General features: G+C 35.6%; 1 protein-coding gene and 1 long non-coding RNA gene across 4 annotated transcripts in view; one reads left to right on the top strand and one right to left on the bottom strand.

The window, feature by feature from the left end:
- The window catches only part of LOC123683970, a 47,402-nt gene that overhangs the window by 14,200 nt on the left and 13,654 nt on the right, over nt 1-19,548 (top strand). For 2 of the 3 annotated variants that reach the window (XR_006748077.1, XR_006748075.1), the window contains one exon: nt 19,083-19,206. This is a non-coding gene — a long non-coding RNA (uncharacterized LOC123683970). Of the gene's footprint in view, nt 1-19,073; nt 19,207-19,548 lie in introns of all 3 variants that reach the window. The other variant, XR_006748076.1, reaches the window with a different exon arrangement.
- LOC123683963 (paired box protein Pax-1) overlaps nt 179-19,548 on the bottom strand; it is a 30,750-nt gene continuing 11,380 nt past the window's right edge. The window contains exons 2-3 of the mRNA XM_045622997.1: nt 2,556-3,795; nt 179-2,298 (exon numbers count right to left, since the gene is read on the bottom strand). Of these exons, the coding sequence (XP_045478953.1) occupies nt 2,999-3,795 (797 nt within the window). The 3' untranslated portion in view covers nt 179-2,298; nt 2,556-2,998. The remainder of the gene's footprint in view (nt 2,299-2,555; nt 3,796-19,548) is intronic.

Below are 19,548 nucleotides of genomic sequence, written 5' to 3'. Positions count from 1 at the left end.
TGGATAAAAATAATGAAAAAGATAGGTATCTATAGTTATTCAGATCAATCAATGGACAATTTTTTTTGCTCTAACAACAATTTAGCCTCATTAGGCTTTGTGCTTCATAAATCTACCAGATAATTGATAAATTTCTTTGTTCAACGAGAGGAAAAGGGTCGTCTAAAAAAATTATCGATAAAAATAATGAAATAATATATTTCAAGATAGGAATACAACCATAACATTGTGTCAGTCAATTTTACTAGTAACCATATCCTTACAAACTAGATATAAGCAGATATTTAAACAAAATAGAATCTCGCAAGGGTAAACTTAAAAACACATCAGGAATCAAAAAATACACTTTTTTTTCTATATACCAAAATCGATTCACCCTTGTACAACAAATCAAGTAGCGTAAGAATCATATTTACAAATAAAGCCTTAGAAGCAATTTTACAAATACATCGGTGTTTTAAGGAGACAATCATCCGAATAGAATAAAATTCAAGACTAGATTATTTTTGGTGATCACCAAACTCGTACATTCCAAATATTCCACCTAAATAATATGTCGTACGAGTTGGCTGAGGATGATTGTTTTCAAAAAATCACATAGGTATACATATAAATTAAATATCAAAAATTTCTATTTGGAGGCAATCTTCGAGTTAAATCGTATATGCGTGTTATATGCAAGAGGCAAAATGTAATAACCAGATGGAAATGAAATGATATGATTAATATGTAATAAAATCATTCTTTCATTCAATGCGATCTCTAGAACTATTGGAACATTAAATACTTTTTCCATGAAAAATTTTTCATTCCAAGAAAATATAGTATCTATTGATTTTAAAAAATATTCTTATTAATTCTTCAAAAATCTTCAAAAATTTAATCTTTTGTTGCTTCTGGTCAACTTTTTCTCTAAGTTGATCATGCAAAACGAAATGTTTCAATATGAGAGGCATCTTTTGAAATCACGTACATTCGAAAACAAAACTCTACATTGAGAGCAATTCGAAAAAGGCACAGCAGGTGTTGAGCTTTACTATGATTGGAAAATTGTATGAATCTAGTAACTTTTCGTTATCTGAATTTTGCCTACAATTTTTTTGGTGCTTTGTCTACTGATATATTATTTCAGTTAAGAAATGCAACTGTAATACCCAGTTTTACCATCTCTGGTTTACCATAACTGAGGACACTCGTGAGTTTCAGAGCAGGTACCTACTTAGCAACATCAGTTACGATAATAATTCAACTGTATTTGATGGATTACTGGATTAGAAAGATTTATCGTTGATACTTTTTTTAATATGTACATACTTAGATTTCAATTTGACTATACTTGTAAATAATATGTGTGGGTCAAACTCGATTATTTGAACTTAACGCATATACAGGGTGTTCCTAAATTGAAGGTAAAAAGAAAAATGACAATTTCTTGGTTAATTTTAAGGATAAAAAGTTCTATGAATATTGGCCCGTAAACGCTGTGTTTTATAGATACAGGGTGTTTCCTACAAACCACAAACCAAAAAGTGTAGTATATTGTACCAAAGTTTCTTTAACTTTTTTTTTAAACTATCAGTGGTCTACCAAAAAAAGTTTTGGATGAAAAAAGCGAATACTGTTCCAGAAAAATATCATATGGATAGATTTGCATTCAAAATTAGCATATCAAATGATGAAACTTCGAATTGGAATGTCTATGTCACATTAAAATTAAATATCTTGTGAAGGGAAGGTGATTTGAGCAAAAACTTGAAAAAAGGATAAAAATTTAACACCCTGCATTTCGAAAAAAAAAGCGTTTGCGGGATAATATTTATATGACTTTTTTTCATAAAATGATTCGATTAATCTCTCATTTTCGTTTGAACTGTGATCTGTGAATATCTATTGATTTTTTAATATTTTTGACTTGATATTCAAAAACTCAAGGATCACTCATCAACAATATGAAGTATAGTCGTAGTAACTCTTGAAAAATTTTCAATATGGCTACTCATCGATGGAGATTTAACAAAATTTTAATATGAATAAATAATATTCAATTTATAATTGCGAATTAAGAACTTTTATAATATTTTTGTGAATCTGTATGAAACATTTCAATGGCCACAACAATGTTACAATCTCCTGTAAAGGACAATATTTCAAATTTACCCACGAGTACTTGTTAAAAATATTCATCTTTTAGTACTCACGAGCACAATTATTAACGAGTAGTCAATCTTAAGTACATACTCAGTAGGATTTTTCTCTTCAAATACTCTAAGAGTACACATTCATCAACGAGTACCCAACCTTAAAAACTCAAGAGGTATTTTTACTCAATAACTCACGAGTACCTTTTCAGGTACTCCCCCCAAAACAATCGCAAGTAGGTACCCCACAAATTACTCACGAGTATCGTCGGTCTTCCGCGTTCACAACAACATGACGAATAAATAAATAAAAAAAAAAATATAATAATAATAAAAATCCTCCTGTACTAGATATGCGTCCCTCCAGGCACCGCCAACCCGTGGTGGTGGTGATGGTGGTGCGGCGTCATACCCAACCTTAAAAACTCAAGAGGTATTTTTACTCAATAACTCACGAGTACCTTTTCAGGTACTCCCCCCAAAACAATCGCAAGTAGGTACCCCACAAATTACTCACGAGTATCGTCGGTCTTCCGCGTTCACAACAACATGACGAATAAATAAATAAAAAAAAAAATATAATAATAATAAAAATCCTCCTGTACTAGATATGCGTCCCTCCAGGCACCGCCAACCCGTGGTGGTGGTGATGGTGGTGCGGCGTCATACCCAACCTTAAAAACTCAAGAGGTATTTTTACTCAATAACTCACGAGTACCTTTTCAGGTACTCCCCCCAAAACAATCGCAAGTAGGTACCCCACAAATTACTCACGAGTATCGTCGGTCTTCCGCGTTCACAACAACATGACGAATAAATAAATAAAAAAAAAATATAATAATAATAAAAATCCTCCTGTACTAGATATGCGTCCCTCCAGGCACCGCCAACCCGTGGTGGTGGTGATGGTGGTGCGGCGTCATCCCCGCCGTGTTAATGTGCATCGCCGCCGCCGTGTTGCCGGACTGTAGGTACATGTAGTAGTTGTAGTTCTGCGCGGCGTTGCCGGCGTGTTCCGAGACGGGCGGCGACTGACCGGGCGGCAACGTGGTGGCGCCAGGCGGCGCCCTGAAGGCGCCCGCCAATATGTCGGTCACGGAGTGCGAGCTGGGCCAGCAGTGCGACGCCGGAACCGCCGTCCTCTGGTGCGCCCCCTGGTGGTGCAGCTTCTGCTGCGCCGGGTTGTAGGGGTAGGGGGGGTAGATGGAGTTGTAGATGGAGGCGTGGTGGTGGTGGGGCGAGGGGTGCACCAGGGATCCGATCTTGTTCCTCAGGATCCTGCTGATGGAGCTGACCGAGGGCACGTTGTACTTGTCGCAGACGCCGTCGGAGAGCAGTCTGTCCCTGATCTCCCAGGCGAAGATGCCGGCGTCCTTCTGTTTCAGCTGCTTGATGTAGGCGACGACCTTGGGCGTCGTGACGCGGGGTTTGGAGCCGCCGATGGCTCCGGGCAGGATGGAGCCGGTCTCGTGGTACCTGGCGAGGATCTTGGAGACGCAGCCGTGCGACACGCGGAGTTGCCGTGAGATGTCGCAGGGTCGGATGCCGACCTGGGACAGTTCGACGATGCGAAGACGTATGGCGTTCGGGAGCGGGCGTCCGTTTACGAAGACGCCGCCCAGCTGGTTCACCTCGCCGTATTGTTGGATCTGGCCGTCTGGAACGAGAAGAAAGGGTCGAATTAGTTTTATTTAATTAAAACGTATACATATCACTTATTTACATTAACTGAATAATCATAAAATGTCGTATTCAATCAAGTTGGTTGACAACCATCACTTTGACAGAAGACCATTTTTGTTTAGAATAATTTATAACGTATTCGACTGGCTCCACCAGTTCGAATTAATTCGAGCTAATTATGTCATTTAGCTCTACAAAAATTCGAATTAATTCGCATTGGTGCAGCCAGTCGAATACGCTATCAGATTAATTAATTATTTTGTTATTATATTTTTTTGTTCATAATTGTTTCAAAAAATACGATATCAACCTAATACAACTCAATTCTCAATAAATAGAAACTGAAATAGTATACAGCTGTAAAAAGGAAAACCAAAATGTAAAAATGAATTACAAAGTAATCTTGTAATAATTATGGATTCAATATTTTTGATAATTCATTGTTAAAAGTCACTTCAAACCACTTTCAGGTATCCAAGTTCTTAAAAACTTCACTTTTACGTTGAAAATTTGTGCAGTAAAACTGTCTGCGCGAAAATTTGAAGTACACGTCTCAGTTTAGTTTTTAGTGGTGTTTCCGAATATTAAAACAGATTTTCAAAATTCCGATGTACAGGGTGTTGTTTCGAGGATTCAAACGATTCATAATTTTTTGTTAACCCGGACCTGGATTTTCAAGGCGGTTATTGCGTGATACGTCTGGGCTCTTAATTAGGAACATATTTGCTAAATCTGAAGAAAATATACCGGCTGGTTCGTTTGATATGGCCTCAGAAAGAAACGGGCAAAATTCATAAAACACCCTGTATCTCTGCTACGAAGACAGTAAGACTCAATAAATGGGGTATCTCCAGAACCGCCTTGGTGCCACCTATGCACCTGTGAAGTATTTCCATTTCCCAATGAAACACCCTGTATAAGGATTTAAAATTCAAGGTTAAACACTTGTTATATAATTTTGTGTTATCTTCATGTACAGTTGCATACTCTGAGGAGGAGTATCAATCAAACCCATGATTCTTTTCGAAATATAATCTTTTTCACTTCCTCTGGTAGTTTGCAGACTCAACATAATATCTCTAGGTGTTATAAGTCGATCTTTAAGTTGATCTTCAAGATCAATTTGTATATCGTAATACTATCATTACTATCGAGTCATTCAAAAATCATGCCAATTAATTCAACTCATTCTTTGAGTTCTCCTTGTATTTATTTAATCAAATGGGGTAACGCTTTTTAATATATCTTCATTATTTCGCTGCTAGTTCAGCCGGAAAAAAGTATTAGTCTTGATTTACTTTACTAAATACAACCATGAATAACAAACACCCTCTATTAGCAATGCTAAAGTTAAGTCCAAATTGGCAATCCTCATGCCGAAGAACGTAAAATTGCCAATTTTCAAATTAACATTGTAAAAACATGAAAAATTGCTGCGAAATATATTGCCCTAGAAATATATCTCACGAAACTTTTCTGAATTATCCCATGACAAAATTAAAATAAAAAATGAAGCAGTCGCCCATCCATATACTGTCCTCGCTCAACGATGCTTCACTTATCAGACAGATTTTTTTTTTAATGTTCTAAAGTTTTCGCTGTAATTTTCGATAATTGTTCTTCAATTATCGAATAGAATTTTTGACAGGAGGGAAATATTCATTTTAATTCGATTTCGAGTTATGAGAATTTGAATATCATCAGATCGATTGATGCGGAAGTATAATACATATATTTTTTTTTCGGGTATCATCTTCGAACGTAATCGGAGATTTGAGAGTGATCCGACCTCCAGAGACGTTCTTTATGGAAACCTCTGAAACCGACAACCCCAATTTTCTACACATTTTTTTTTGCCTGCGCTCCTGTCTCTGCGTTTCCCAACAAATCGGCTAGATGTATCCCGCTTAAACGCTAATTAGTGTCAGGACTGATTATGAACTGCTCCCGTGGATGTTCTGATGGTGTCATCTGCTTGACTGATTCGTTCTTTTTTGGTTTTAACGCTAATTGGCATTTACTTTTACATTGCCTAGATCGTTATACGAGCGCCAAAACGCTGTTTACGACCCATGAAGAAATAACATGAAATTGTCAATCGGATTCTACCCAAAATATGCTCTTGTCCATCTATATTTTTCGCGCTTAATACTGTTTCAACAATGATGTCCGACTTTATATAATTCAAGAGAATTTATTTTCAAATTGACAACATCGTCGTTGAAATGGAGTTATATAAACGCCAATATAAATGCCTGCTCACACTTTTAATCAAAAAAGTTGAAAGAAAATTTAAAAAAACAGTTCTTGTTGGCTATGAATTGTGCAAATACGGTTGATCTCAATCGAGCTCACAAACAGGCAACTCGATTGCCTCTGTGAGATGCACATCATTGTATTGTATGTTTTCGACCAATAAATGAATAAAATTGTTCATGTTAATCACGACTCATTATCATTGGTATTTTGCCTGAATAGTTCTTCAACAATTTCGATCCCTCAATTTAAAAATAATTTCGAATTAGTGCTAAAACCTATATTTGTTTTGAAATTGAAATTGTTGAAATAACTATTGCAATAGGTATTCTAAGTTTATTTGGTAATATGTTCGAAGAATATCGAGTTGAAAAGTCAATTTCAAAAGAATTTGCAAAATTTATGACCTTTTTATAGACATCCTCATAATTTCGATTTCTAAGAACAATGAAGATCGATTTTACAGTAACAAATATTATTAGATATGCAAGAAAAGCTCCAAAAACCCGAAGAATTCGTACCATTTGGGCGGTTTCCCTGAATTTATCTTTTTTGAGTGTTTTTTTTTTAGAAATATTTATGTGAATGGAAAATTTCTAATTTTAATTGCTCATTGAATATCAAACTAAAGCTTTCTCAGAGACATTTGGTATTCGCCATCGATTCTCTCAACTCGAAAATTAAATTGATGGATTTTGAGGGCTAGAATCGTTGTAGGTATCAATTTGGAAAAAATATTGCCGTGGACATAAAACATGAATGAACCTTGTGTAGCAACGAAAATAATAGGCTGAACCTCAAAAACATGTGTATCGTTCGGGCCACAAAGACGGCGTTATCCCTTCGTGAAACCGTAGATAATTTCCTGTCTACAGTTTCAGAAATGAGAAGACGTCGGTCCCTTTGTTGCGACACATTTTGACTTATTAGTTCCTCGACTCTCGTCTTCATTAGCAGCGCGTCTTTTAAGAATCGCTAATCCCAGAGCTTCCGAAATTGTTTGTTGTTTCTATCACCTCATTTGATAGGATTCGTTTGGAAGAAACTGTCAATTTTGCAATATACGCTTTGTATTTTTTTCAATTTCGAAGATCATTAGGTGAATTGTCATTCTGATGATAGTATATCCAAAGTCACTTGGAGGAAGCCTGAATATTTCAATTAAACGAGGGTTGTCCAAGTTTTCAGAATTTCCTTTGGAATTTATGAAAATATTGCTATCAATACTCCCAAATAAACCCCGGTATTTAGCAAATCGTCTTGGAAACAAGAATGTCCCGATTAGATTGATCTTATTGGCTGGACATTTCTCCTCGTATTCCCCTTTCCACTTTGAGAGCGTTTTTGGTTACACTCATTGGCTGCATCTGTCACTTCTTAATTACTTCCTAATAATTCGCATAGACCAGTGTGGTCGATAGGGGTATTATTGAAATGCATTTTTACGTAGTTTCAGTTCGTGACTGATGCTTTTATTGATTCCGACTATGATGTTTGGCAAAATTATATCGCTTATGTAAAAAAAGATGAATATTTCGCAATCAAATCTATTCCTCCATTTACTTTCAAAGTCAGCATTGATAAATGACGGGTTCGGAAGAAAATGATTTCGCATCCTGAATATCTTCATTCCACTGAAGGAAGAATTGATTAAAATGAGATTAACCAACAAAATTTTCATTACATCTTCTGATTTTAGCAATGTTATTATTGGTTTGAGAAATCATGTAGAATAGGCATATGATGTTGAGGCTCTCAGTAGGTCAAATTAGCAGCTACGTAGCCAGATCGAAAAATCAATCAAGCCATCAGTCAGGACAGTTTCAATAATAGGTTACATATATTATTATTCTGATACTAAATACGAAAAATTTAAGAGTTATCGAGGAAAAACTTGAACTGAGGAAATACTAAAATTTCTAACTGAGTGGAGTAATCTATGACTCGGTCTATGACTTCCGGAAAACATAGAAACTAAAATCGAAATTTGGATAACTAATGGCCAGTTGCACCATTTGTCTAAACATTGATTAAAATTTAAACATCGATTAATTCCTGATTTCTCTCAAGAAATCAGAGAATAATCAATGTTTAAATTTTTAATCAATGTTTAGGCAAATGGTGCAACTTGCCCTAATTTGGCATTTCAAGAAATGTCATTAATTCGTAATTGAATTTATATTCGTAATTGAAAATTTTATTGGTTTATGGATTTTCAACCATCTTAACGAATAATTTATTACAATTCATGGAATTTCGAATGTTTAGTTTCTTTCTCTAGTTTATGTTTTCTGGAAGTCATATTGACTACTCCATTTATAAGAAATTGTAGTTTTCCTTAGTTAAAGTTTTTCCTCGATAACTCTTTAAGTATAGGATTTGCTTGAGACCTCTCTCTTTTTATACCTACGTAAAATTGACTGAATGAATAAAAAATATAGGTTTTTTTCCAAAAAACTTTTTGAGTGACTTGATGTCACTCAAGGATCTCATGGTCTTGCACCTTTTCTATCCTAGTTTGTCTTATCTTCAGACAGAACATTTCCGAATTCATCTCAAACATTTTCGTGCTCTTATAATTCTATGCAACGATCAGTTCATCATCGTTGATAACGTTCCATTTAGTATATTACAGGTCGAGAATAAAGAATAATCAAATTATAACACCGTAGAATGATATAGTATCATTTTTGATGTAACAGCGAAAGCTACTCACGTCACAAATTTTCTGAAAGAATCGACATTTGAGTCCCATACATACGCAAAAATATTATTTTCAACTCAAGGGTTTGAAAAGTGTGCGCCTATGGTTTATGACTGTTTTGCAATTATCTCTGGCCAAGCGTTTTTATAGACTAGTTCAAGTGACTTTGGATATACTATACACAAATTGGTGCTGAAATAGATATAGCACCAATCATGCGTAAAAATATACACAGTTTTGTGTATGTTTGATTATGTAGCAATTCTTTGAAATTCTTTCATTTTTAACATATTTTTTATTAAAAAAATGCACTTTCATAAACATTTTTAGAGGAAAAGAATATCAATTTTGGGAACTCTTCTATGTAAAGATATAAATATTTCAAAAAGGTACACGTTACACATTACTCGTGCACTTTTTATGAACAAGTGTAGAGGAAACGAGGAAACGAAAATTCGGTGTTCACTGAAAGCATCTCGAGAACTATAAGAGAGAAAAAATCTTCAAGGACTCCCGATCATTATTTTCGGTATAATATGAAATATCAGAAAGCTGATCATAGATATCTTGATGTGTTGGGTACCTGAATGGGTTTTGAAATTTCCCAAAGTATTGAACATTCTATCTAAAACACAATATCTGCTCAGGTGCTTATCCAATTTTAAAGGTGCACTCTCTCTGATATCATTTTTAAAAGACAAATTTCAGTTCAAATGAAGTATTTATCACGTTGAAATATTCAATATATTGTGAAAATCTAAACAAATTTTATACACTAACGTGTAGACATTTATCGAAAATCGAAGCTTCAAAAAAGTACAAAATTGTGTACTCCCCTCTATGAAACAATTTTCATCACAAAACAAATTCAGATTTCATACAGGGTGTGGAATTGAAGGTACAAACTGAGTGGTTCCTTGGATAATATTGATAAAAAGGATCTGGATATGCAAACTTTTTGTTTCCGAGATACAGCGTGTTTCTTGTAGGCCTATACTTTTTTGTGATGATTTTAAGACTTAGATTATATCGAATCATTGCTACAAATGGGGAAAATGAACATCAAAACTAATAATTAATTTATTCATCACAGCTTATACTAACGATATTTTTACAATAATTTTCATTTCCTGAGAATTTTTAAAGTGATGTTTGAAATTTTTTCTTGAAATTGGAGGAACCAAATTTTACCGCCCTGTATCTGAAAATAGAGCGTTTGTGGGCCTATCTCTGAACGACTCTTTTTTCTCAAAATGATCCGAGGAATCTCTTGTTTTCATTTGTATCTCCAATTTTGGAACACCCTGTACATCGGGATTTTAGTATTTATTTTCACTCTTAAACCTTAATAAAATGCAAAGTATTTTGGTGCACCAATATTACAGTCCAGATATCTAATGTTACTGCGACCTTTTCCACGATTTAGTTTCAACTGACCCAACAGCTAAACAAATAAAATTCTTTTCCTTTTTCGTCGTTCAATTAAAGCCATCAAATAAATAAACGACTTCTCATCGGAAAACCAACACCGTCCGTGGTTCCTGCACAAAAGACACGCCATAATTTTGTTCCTTTCGACACACGAGATCGTTCTCTCGCGGAATCCGAAAATATACACCTTGTTGTATAGTTATTAAAGGTCTGATATCCGTGAAATGCTCCGAGCACGTATGCAATATCTGACCGCATGGTAGCCTATAAAAAGGTAAGTGGTCATATCGGGTGTCTTTTTCGAAGAGAGTCTGGCGCGGGGGAGCGCCATAAAAATTTCCTCCGAGCAAAAATGACTACAAGCCATTAATGTCCGGAATTGAATAGCTGCTGAAAAGGCGTCTTGTTTCGATCTGCTTGAGACTTTTTATTTTTCGATTGTTCGGGCGCGCAAGACGTGTCTTGTTTTTCGCGTGGTTTTGTGTAACCGGAGATCACTGGGAACAATATTGGTCGCTAGGTATTCTGAAACGGACGAACTCCACTTATCTAATCAGATAAGTTACCCAATATCTTGACTATACAGGATGTTTCTTAATGATATGCTAATTTTTATGGGGGCTATTCTTGGAGCCATTTTAAGGAAAAAACTTCATATGAACGTATGTTATAAGCGCGCTAACTCTTGAGATACAGGGTGGTAAAGTTTCTAGAAAAAAGAAGAATTTTTTATAACCAAAAAGATGCTATTGCAGATAGTTCTATGAAATTTGGTACACGTTTTCATTACATCAAGAAACATTTTCTGATGTACAAACAGTTTTATTATTTTTACCAATGGCGTTTGTATGGATTTTGCATCGAATATTTATGTAGAAACTGCTTTTCCCCAAATCAAAAATTTTAAAGGTCTCATTCAATTCTGAACAAATTTATTTTACTTTGTCCGGTGCGCTTGATCTCTCGCGGATTCGACCCTGTGATTTTTATATGTTGGTAGAGTGATTCTCAAATCAACATTTTTAACTAACATTGCTATAACATTTGTTAACAGGAAAATATTTATTCAGATTTCGAAAAAAAAACTGGACTCAGGTCCGAATCCTGACGTTTGATATTCACTCTAAAAATTTTATTGATATTTATTCCATGATTTTTACGATGAAGATCTATTGATATGTAACGGGTGTTTTTTTTCGAGGTATATAACTTTAAGTTGGCATTACTGTTCAAGATGGCGACCGATTTAACAGCTGTCAAGTGATTTATTCTCAGTTTGGTTTGGCAATTCATCATGAATAGACTCACGCCTGAACAACGCTTGCAAATAGTGCAATTTTATTTCGAAAATAATGGTTCTGTGCGAAATACGTATCGCGCACTACGTCCATTTTATTTTGTTTAGCGATGAAACGCACTTCTGGTTGAATGGCTACGTCCACAAACAAAACTGCCGCATTTGGAGTGAAGCTAATCCTTAAGTGTATGTCGAAACACCGTTACATCCAGAAAAACTGACTGTTAGGAGCGCTTCATGGGCTGGTGGAATCATTGGTCCGTACTTTTTCAAAAACGATGATGGCCAGAACGTTACAGTCAATGGTGATCGGTATAGAGCCATGATTACTAACTTTTTCATTCCTGAATGTACAACCATGATGTACAGGAGCTGTGGTTCCAACAAGACGGCGCAACATGTCACACAGCTCGTGCCACCATCGATTTATCGATTTATTGAAAGACACGTTTGGTGACCGCCTAATTTCACGTTTTGGACCTGTGAATTGGCCTCCAAGATCTTGTGATTTAACACCGCTAGACTACTTTCTGTGGGGCTATGTAAAGTATTTGGTCTATGCGGATAAGCCACAAACCCTTGACCATTTGGAAGACAACATTCGTCGTGTTTTTACCGATATAGGTCATATGCCAGAAATCATATTTAAAATGTAATGCCACAAGATTATCTTGCGGATAAATAAAATTCATGTCAATCGAATAATCCATCGTTGTTTTATTGCAATTTAAAGTTCTATAGCTCCAAAAAAAACACCCTTTATATCAAATAACTTTTCTCTATCATTTTGAATTAGCGTTCTCTATTAGCAATTAGAGTCCAAATTGACAATCCTCATGCCCAAAAACTGCAAATTCCAAATAGAAATAGTAAAAACAAAAAAAAAACAATTGCGAAAATCAAAATCCATACTTAACATCAAACACCAGATCTTTCGAAAACTAGCAATATTTGTATGAGGCAGGATCAACATATTTTGATTGGACATCCTCAATGAATTACGTTGTATATGAAATGAGTCAAATAAAAATACAATTATGTAGCATTCACACGAAATCAAGTTTTTTCTGATCTTCCTAGCGAGGATTCACTAATTTTATAAATGCTTTTTCGTTCCATAAAGAAAATCGTTCCAAAAAATGACATTGTATTGAAAGTATAATGTAAATCCATGTTTTCACGTCATGTCACATGTAATTCTCAGACTTCACGTCAGTGCTTTCCATTTATATTTTTTTATTGTTGTTTTCGATTTTTGGGCAGAACGTTCTCGGAGCATTCATCGTATCTACAGAGTTGCTTTGTCGGGATCGTTCAGATGGTTCCCCCCTCGGTTACAAATTGCCGAAAAAACCGTACGGGCTCCAACGAATTTATTTTAATGGGTGAACAAATTTAGAATGTATACACGCCGCTCGGCGTATACGATTTATCTCTCTTGTCGACAAGAGGACGAATTAAAAAATTACTCCTTCCTTCTGTTGTTCATTAATAATTTTTCAGTCTCGTCTGATTTGGCACGGTCGGCCTTTTTACGATTCGTATCTGCGATCAAATCCAGACTTCTATTTATAAGAGGGATCTTCAGGTTTTGATCTGTTTCCTGTGTACTGTTGCACCGACGAAAAAAAAATTTGAAAAGTACTGATATGAAGTAGGCAGTTTCTTAAATTTTGCGTATAGGTTTTTCTATCTTCATCATCATTAATTCGAAACAGATGATTGCGCTCTCTGAAATAAATTCTGTGGTTCAGAAACGAAACTCTCTAATATTTTATTCTTGTGAGAGCTAACCAGAAATAAAATTCAAACAATTTTCTTGAAATATTCAATAAAATCCAGTTAGTAGTCTGTGATGAATGAATCAATTATTAGTTTCCGTGCTAATTTTACTGATATTTAGCAATAATTAATAAATTTATGAATGTATCTCGAAAACAAAAGAACATGTTTATCAAAATTTTTGATTTAAAATTATCATAAGTAATTGCACAAGTGCATCAAAATTACCGATAATTTTGCATGACAGCGTGTTGTCATAAAAACTGCATGAGTTCATTTTCAATTTTGGAGAAAGAGCCCGACACCGAAGAAAGTTCTATCTTATAATGATAAATGGTAGATACCTATGACCAGAAACGCAGCATGTTCTACCAATTATTCACTCCTTCCATTTACCTATAGGTGAGAAAGTTTCCATGGCGACGCTCGTTTCCATAGCGACGCTCGTCTGACAGCGCGATAAAACATGCAAGTCGACAAAAACAACAAGTTGATTTTTCAGCGATGTTGACAATTGTCGAATTCAAAGATAGGCTAGGAAATAAACATTCGTAGATCACATTATCGTAAGTAATTGCCCTAGTGCATCAAAATTACCGATAATTTTGCATGACAGCGTGTTGTCATAAAAACTGCATGAGTTCATTTTCATTTTTAGAGAAAGAGCCCTCCAACTTCGGTGTCGGGCTCTTTCTCCAAAAATGAAAATGACCGAATGCAGTTTTTCAAAGAAAACACGCTGGAATGCGAAATTATCCTGTCTTTTTGATGCACGAATGTAATTCGGGGGAATATTTCCCGAATGAACTGTTACATTACTTGTCAAACTGATTCAGAATGGAATTGCCATAGATTCGAACTTTGTAAGATGCATAGAAACTATGCATCTATGAACAGAACAATTATCGCAGTGCAGTTTCGCTTCCTACAATGTAATTATCGCTGTAATTTTCGATAATTGTTCTCCAGATACATAGAATTTTTGACAGGAGGAAAATATTCGCTGTAATTTTCGATAATTGTTTTCCATATACATAGAATTTTTGACAGGAGGGAAATATTCTAAGTAATCGTTCATATTTGTTTGTACCTCCAATTTAGGAACACCCTTTATTTACTAATTGTGCGATCCTCACGAAATAATCAACATTCGTTTCACTATTTTGCTTCTGACATCTTCATGTCAATGTCAGTTCAACCGGATGGGATATTTCCAGTTATTAAACAAACAAAATTTTATAAATCTACCTCATGAACCTTCTATCGGATTCTACCCATCTACAAACTTAAAGAGACATTCGGACCCCGAAAACCTACCCAGAAAGTTTTAAATCTTTTCAAAAAGACAAATTTCCAGTCTCCTATCGAAATGATTATCGTGCAAAATGACGAAATTTCAAATTGCATCGAACAGCTTTAACATCAGTTATTTCGCATTAGGTGCTCAGGATTTGCGTTTTGATGGAGGTTCTTGGTAACGTTCGACCATAATTCCTTACTCGAATCGACGATATAAAGTGCAACGGGTGAAATATAATAAAACTCGGCGTATGCGGCAGCCACACACGTGGTTTTATGGCGTATTGGGACAAGGGTGAGAAAATATCCAAGCTGCACTTTGCCACATTGTGGTCTTGCATACCTGTAAAGTGTATGAGTGAAACATACGAGGGGCAATTCGAATGTAAGGTATACTATTCGCATGAATACGATACGGATATCTACATTCATTCCGATTCCGAAAGTAAGAAAGTGCAATGATTACTGGTTAATAAGCCTCTAAATATTCTTGAAGATAATACCAAAAGAATATATAAAAAATGAGAGGCTGACATAGAAAGTGAACAATTAAGTTTCAGGAAAGGTTTGGGTATACGTGATTACTTATGTAGTCTACATATTTAGCTGCAAAAATGTATAGATCAGAGGAAGGATCTTTATACAAGCCTCATTGACTACGAAAGGGCGTTCCATAAAGTTCAACACTCAAAACTATTAGAATGTTTGAGGAAAAAAGGTTCAGACAATACCGAAATAACATAATCAGAAATCTTCATTGAAACCAGCAAGCAAACGTCGAGATAGGACAATACCTCCTAGACTAGGAGGTATTACAATATTAACATCTAAAAAAAGGCGAATAACAGCCGACTTTGGACACGTTTTGAGGGGTGATCAGTAGCTCTAGTTGATCAAAAGGAACAAATAAAAATAGAGAGAAAACGAAAACCAGGAAGAAGACAACAAATATACTGGACAGGGATGAATGTTTGAATATTGGTTCACACCGCCCAAAAAAAAAGGAGCAAATTTGCCATGGTTGTGGCAAATCTTCACTAGAAATAGCACTAAAAGAAGACAAGAAGCTTTTCATGACTATTTGCACTATAATTGAACGTTTCATAAATTATCCGAATTGAAACTTGTTTAGAGGCATTCTTTTCCAAATCTGTAACAAAGTTAGAATTAAAAAAAATCAGGCTTCGTTTTGAAGAAAATCTTTTAAGAATTTAGAGTTTAATTTCTTCTAGAAATGCCTTCGTAGGTTGATAGAGGTGGGTGCTACAGTTATTCGTATCACGATATTGCCTGGCTTTCGATAGCAGTCGAATTATATTCCAATCAATTTTACCACCCACTAAGAATGGTTGTTAACTTTACCGGCCATCCTGATGTTATCGCTGCAAAGTTCCCACTAGTCATTTTATGTATTTTATGTTGAAGACATAAAAATTATACATTCCATTTAGTTGTATTTTATGGATACTTACGTATACCTACAAGTTTTCATTTATTTCAAATCTACGAGTTGTTTTTTAAGAAAATTTCCTGATATATGCATAAGCGAAATTCAAATCGGTGAAATCTGTAGGTATTTTTTTTTTGAAAAGCACAGATCGAAAAGAAAATGATTCTGTGTAGAACGAAGCTCTGATTTCTATATAATTTCTGTTTTTTTTTTAATTGGTTCGAAATGACGTGAGATTGAAAATGTTATATAGTGTAGTACTTGGTTAGAAATTCAGAAATGATTAAGTTTGAAATATTTCAGTGGTGTACCATTTTTTCTCGAAAAATGTTAATATTATTATTACCTATTATTAACCCAATTTTTATGATTCTTGATTTGTTGGATTTTTCACCGTCCAAAACAAAAACGAATCAAAACATCGGTACAATATACAAAAAAATATTGAAAAAAAAGAAACGATAGAGGTAGTTATAGTATATCCAAAGCCACTTGAAGTAGTCCATAAACACGCTTGGCCATAGAAGTCCCTTTGAAATGGATACCGCGATCTGCTAAATACCGGGGTTTATTTGAAAGTATTGTTAGGCAATATAAATAAATATATCTTCATCAGGGTTCATCAATATTCAGTATGAAAGATATAGAATGTCGCGAGATTCAAAATTGATACTCTTCGAATTTCATGACGAAATATGAAATTCTAAATCGGGAACTAGTCATTCCTGGAAAGCTCTAAAACGTTTAGGGTACATCCAGATACCCCAAACAACTGAACGCGCGGCGTCATCATCCACCAAAAATAAACGTTTATTAACTTGAGGCGGCTGGTCGTAATAACCGATACGTTCGCGCGCATAGAGCAGCATAATAGAAACGTTGATGAAGACGGATGATGATTATTTTTCACTCTATTTAACGGTCGGTTGCCGTGGCAATCTACTAAAACAAATTCATGGGAGATTCCTTGATGGACCCGACGCTCTAAAATCGCCAGAGTATGTGTGCTCGGCAACTGCAACGGTGCATGATAAATTGTTAATTTAAAATTTATTTTTAGCGACGACGGTGCGAATATTTGTCGCCGATCATGCATGTCAGTCCGGTGATACACTCTCGTCGCTTCGCTAAATTTTATTATTATCGCAAAGCAGAAACTGCATAGTGGGATGCTGCTGCGAAGGCTGCTGAATTCAGAGCCTCCGCTCGGATCTTGGATACGGTCGAACGAAGCGTAAACACCAAACAGTGTTGGCGAATTAAATTCCTTCAAGGAAGTATACTCGGAATCGATCGTACACAGAGAAATGACAAGCGAGCTGATCTACCGAAGCAGATCAACATTTTTGCTGTTTTCAATTACTCTGACAACTAGACATTTTTTACAAGTCAAGGTGGCTAAAGTTACTGATGAAAATGGTAAAAACATGGCTGGTAGCTGGTAGATCAATTGAAATGACATACAGGGTTTTCCAATTAGAGGTTTCATTTTGATAATAATGAAAAATGAGAACACTTTGAAGATGAAAAGGCTTCTCAACAATCGTTTTTAGATTTTCCTGGCCCCAAATGCAACAATTCTGCTTATGAACGTAACTTACGAGGTGAAAATGGGCCTCAACACTGAAGAAGATTTTTCAAAGAAAATTCGGATCATTTTAATGCTATTCCCGGACTCAATTGGCGATGATACGTCGGGTTTTTGTATTTACTGAACTTTTAAAACCTTAATTTATTTATGCAAAATAAACTGTAATTTTGTGGAATGCCTAATTCCCATTGTCAATATCTACTACGGGCTACAGCAGCAATATTCTCAGTTGTGCTCGAGCGACGCACACGGTTTCGATTCTTCACATCACTACCTTGTCCCAACAGTTCAAATTTTTGACAATATTCGGTAAACGTACTCTAATGGGTTTTGCATATCGTGTTCAGGATTTCACACTTGTCCAACAGCTCAAATTTTTCCACCAGGTTCACAATTGCCGACCGAGAAAGTTCTTCCAGATGATCCAGTTTTGCGAACTGTGACGGCAAAATTGTTACCATTTTTGTGGTGAATTTTAACAATTTCAATGCGTTGTTGAAACGTGTATCGATCCATTTTTAGGCGTAGTTTCTACTCGTCAAATGTGAAAAGATGACAGCTTCGAAAATGACATCTACCCAGATTGCGAGCTATTAAAAATGAAACCTTTCATAGGAAAACTATTTTTTAAATGCAAAATTTCAACTCAGTCGGATTTGCAGTTAGTTTACAATCGGACTATTGAATATTCTTGAATTTGATTGCGAATTCGTCAACGCAAGAGTTATTGTATTTCGCTGGGCGAATAGAAACGAATTTGAGGACAGATTCGCTATCAGTAAGTCTGTTTGGCTCAAAATTACACAAACATCGTGAGAAAATTATATAGTGATCTGTTCGGGGAGCGATCGCTCACACAAAATCACAATTAAAAATCGATCTGTCGATCAAAATCGTCTTACTAGTCCCCGAAACAAACATAAGTGACAGCTGTTACGTTGACGTCGTCCGAGCGTACACTTCGTTCGGTCGGTGCGTCGAAATCTGTTCCGAATTAGTGAAAAGTTGACTGATGAAGCGGGGCGCACTTCTCGAGGCGATATTAAAAGGTTTACAGGCCACTAAATCCCCAACGACAAATCCACGAGACGTCGTTTTGCGTTGTCCGACTTGATGCATGATCTAACACGTGTTGACACTGTCAAATGTCTTCTTCTTCTTCTTGGTCTTGGTCGTGGTTACGACTACCGTTGGGGAGACTGACAAAAAGGCAAACTTGGCCGAGCCAGCTTTGATCTGACCTGGGTAATTTATGTCGTCGCATTTGCCGCGCTTGTAATAGACTCGGGAGGGGGACAGGGAAGGACTTGGTTCGAATTTTCGATCGCATAATAAAAATGCTTCAACACAGAGGTTTTTAGGATTTTTTAACTTTCATCATTCTAAAAACCTCTGCATTGAAGAAGAAAACTAACGTTTTCTTTCATCTAACATTAGGATAGTTCTTTCAGGACGTTTTGGAAGGCTATATCGAGAGAAAAAAAACCAAGAAGTTAGATAATATTACAGGACACGGATCGGCCATTGTGACGATAAATTCTTTGGTTTCTAGAATTGACAGGACTCCCGAAAAACGTAAGTACATCCTTTGCAGTATTTCCATTAAATTCATAATAATTTATTATATTGCATTGATAAACGCCTTTTTTGAAATAATACATCAAGGTACGTCTATACATATACAGGGTGTATCAGTTTCAATCGTTAAAATTTAATGGGATATTCTCTTCGTTGTCCTGATTCGGAGAAATCATACACCTCTATCTCGATCCCTAAGAGAGATACAGGGTGTTGAAGTTTCCAAGAAAAAATCGTTTTTTATGCAATAGCTTCCATGAAAAGCTTGAATTCAAACGAAATTTTGAATGCCTACCCTACTCCCTAAGGGCTATTTTATGAAGATATTTTCGATTTTCG

The sequence above is a fragment of the Harmonia axyridis genome, chromosome 1 (assembly GCF_914767665.1).
Source record: "Harmonia axyridis chromosome 1, icHarAxyr1.1, whole genome shotgun sequence".
Lineage (NCBI taxonomy): Eukaryota > Metazoa > Arthropoda > Insecta > Coleoptera > Coccinellidae > Harmonia > Harmonia axyridis.
Note: the sequence above shows the minus strand (reverse complement) of the source record. Positions and strands in the feature narration are given on the sequence as shown.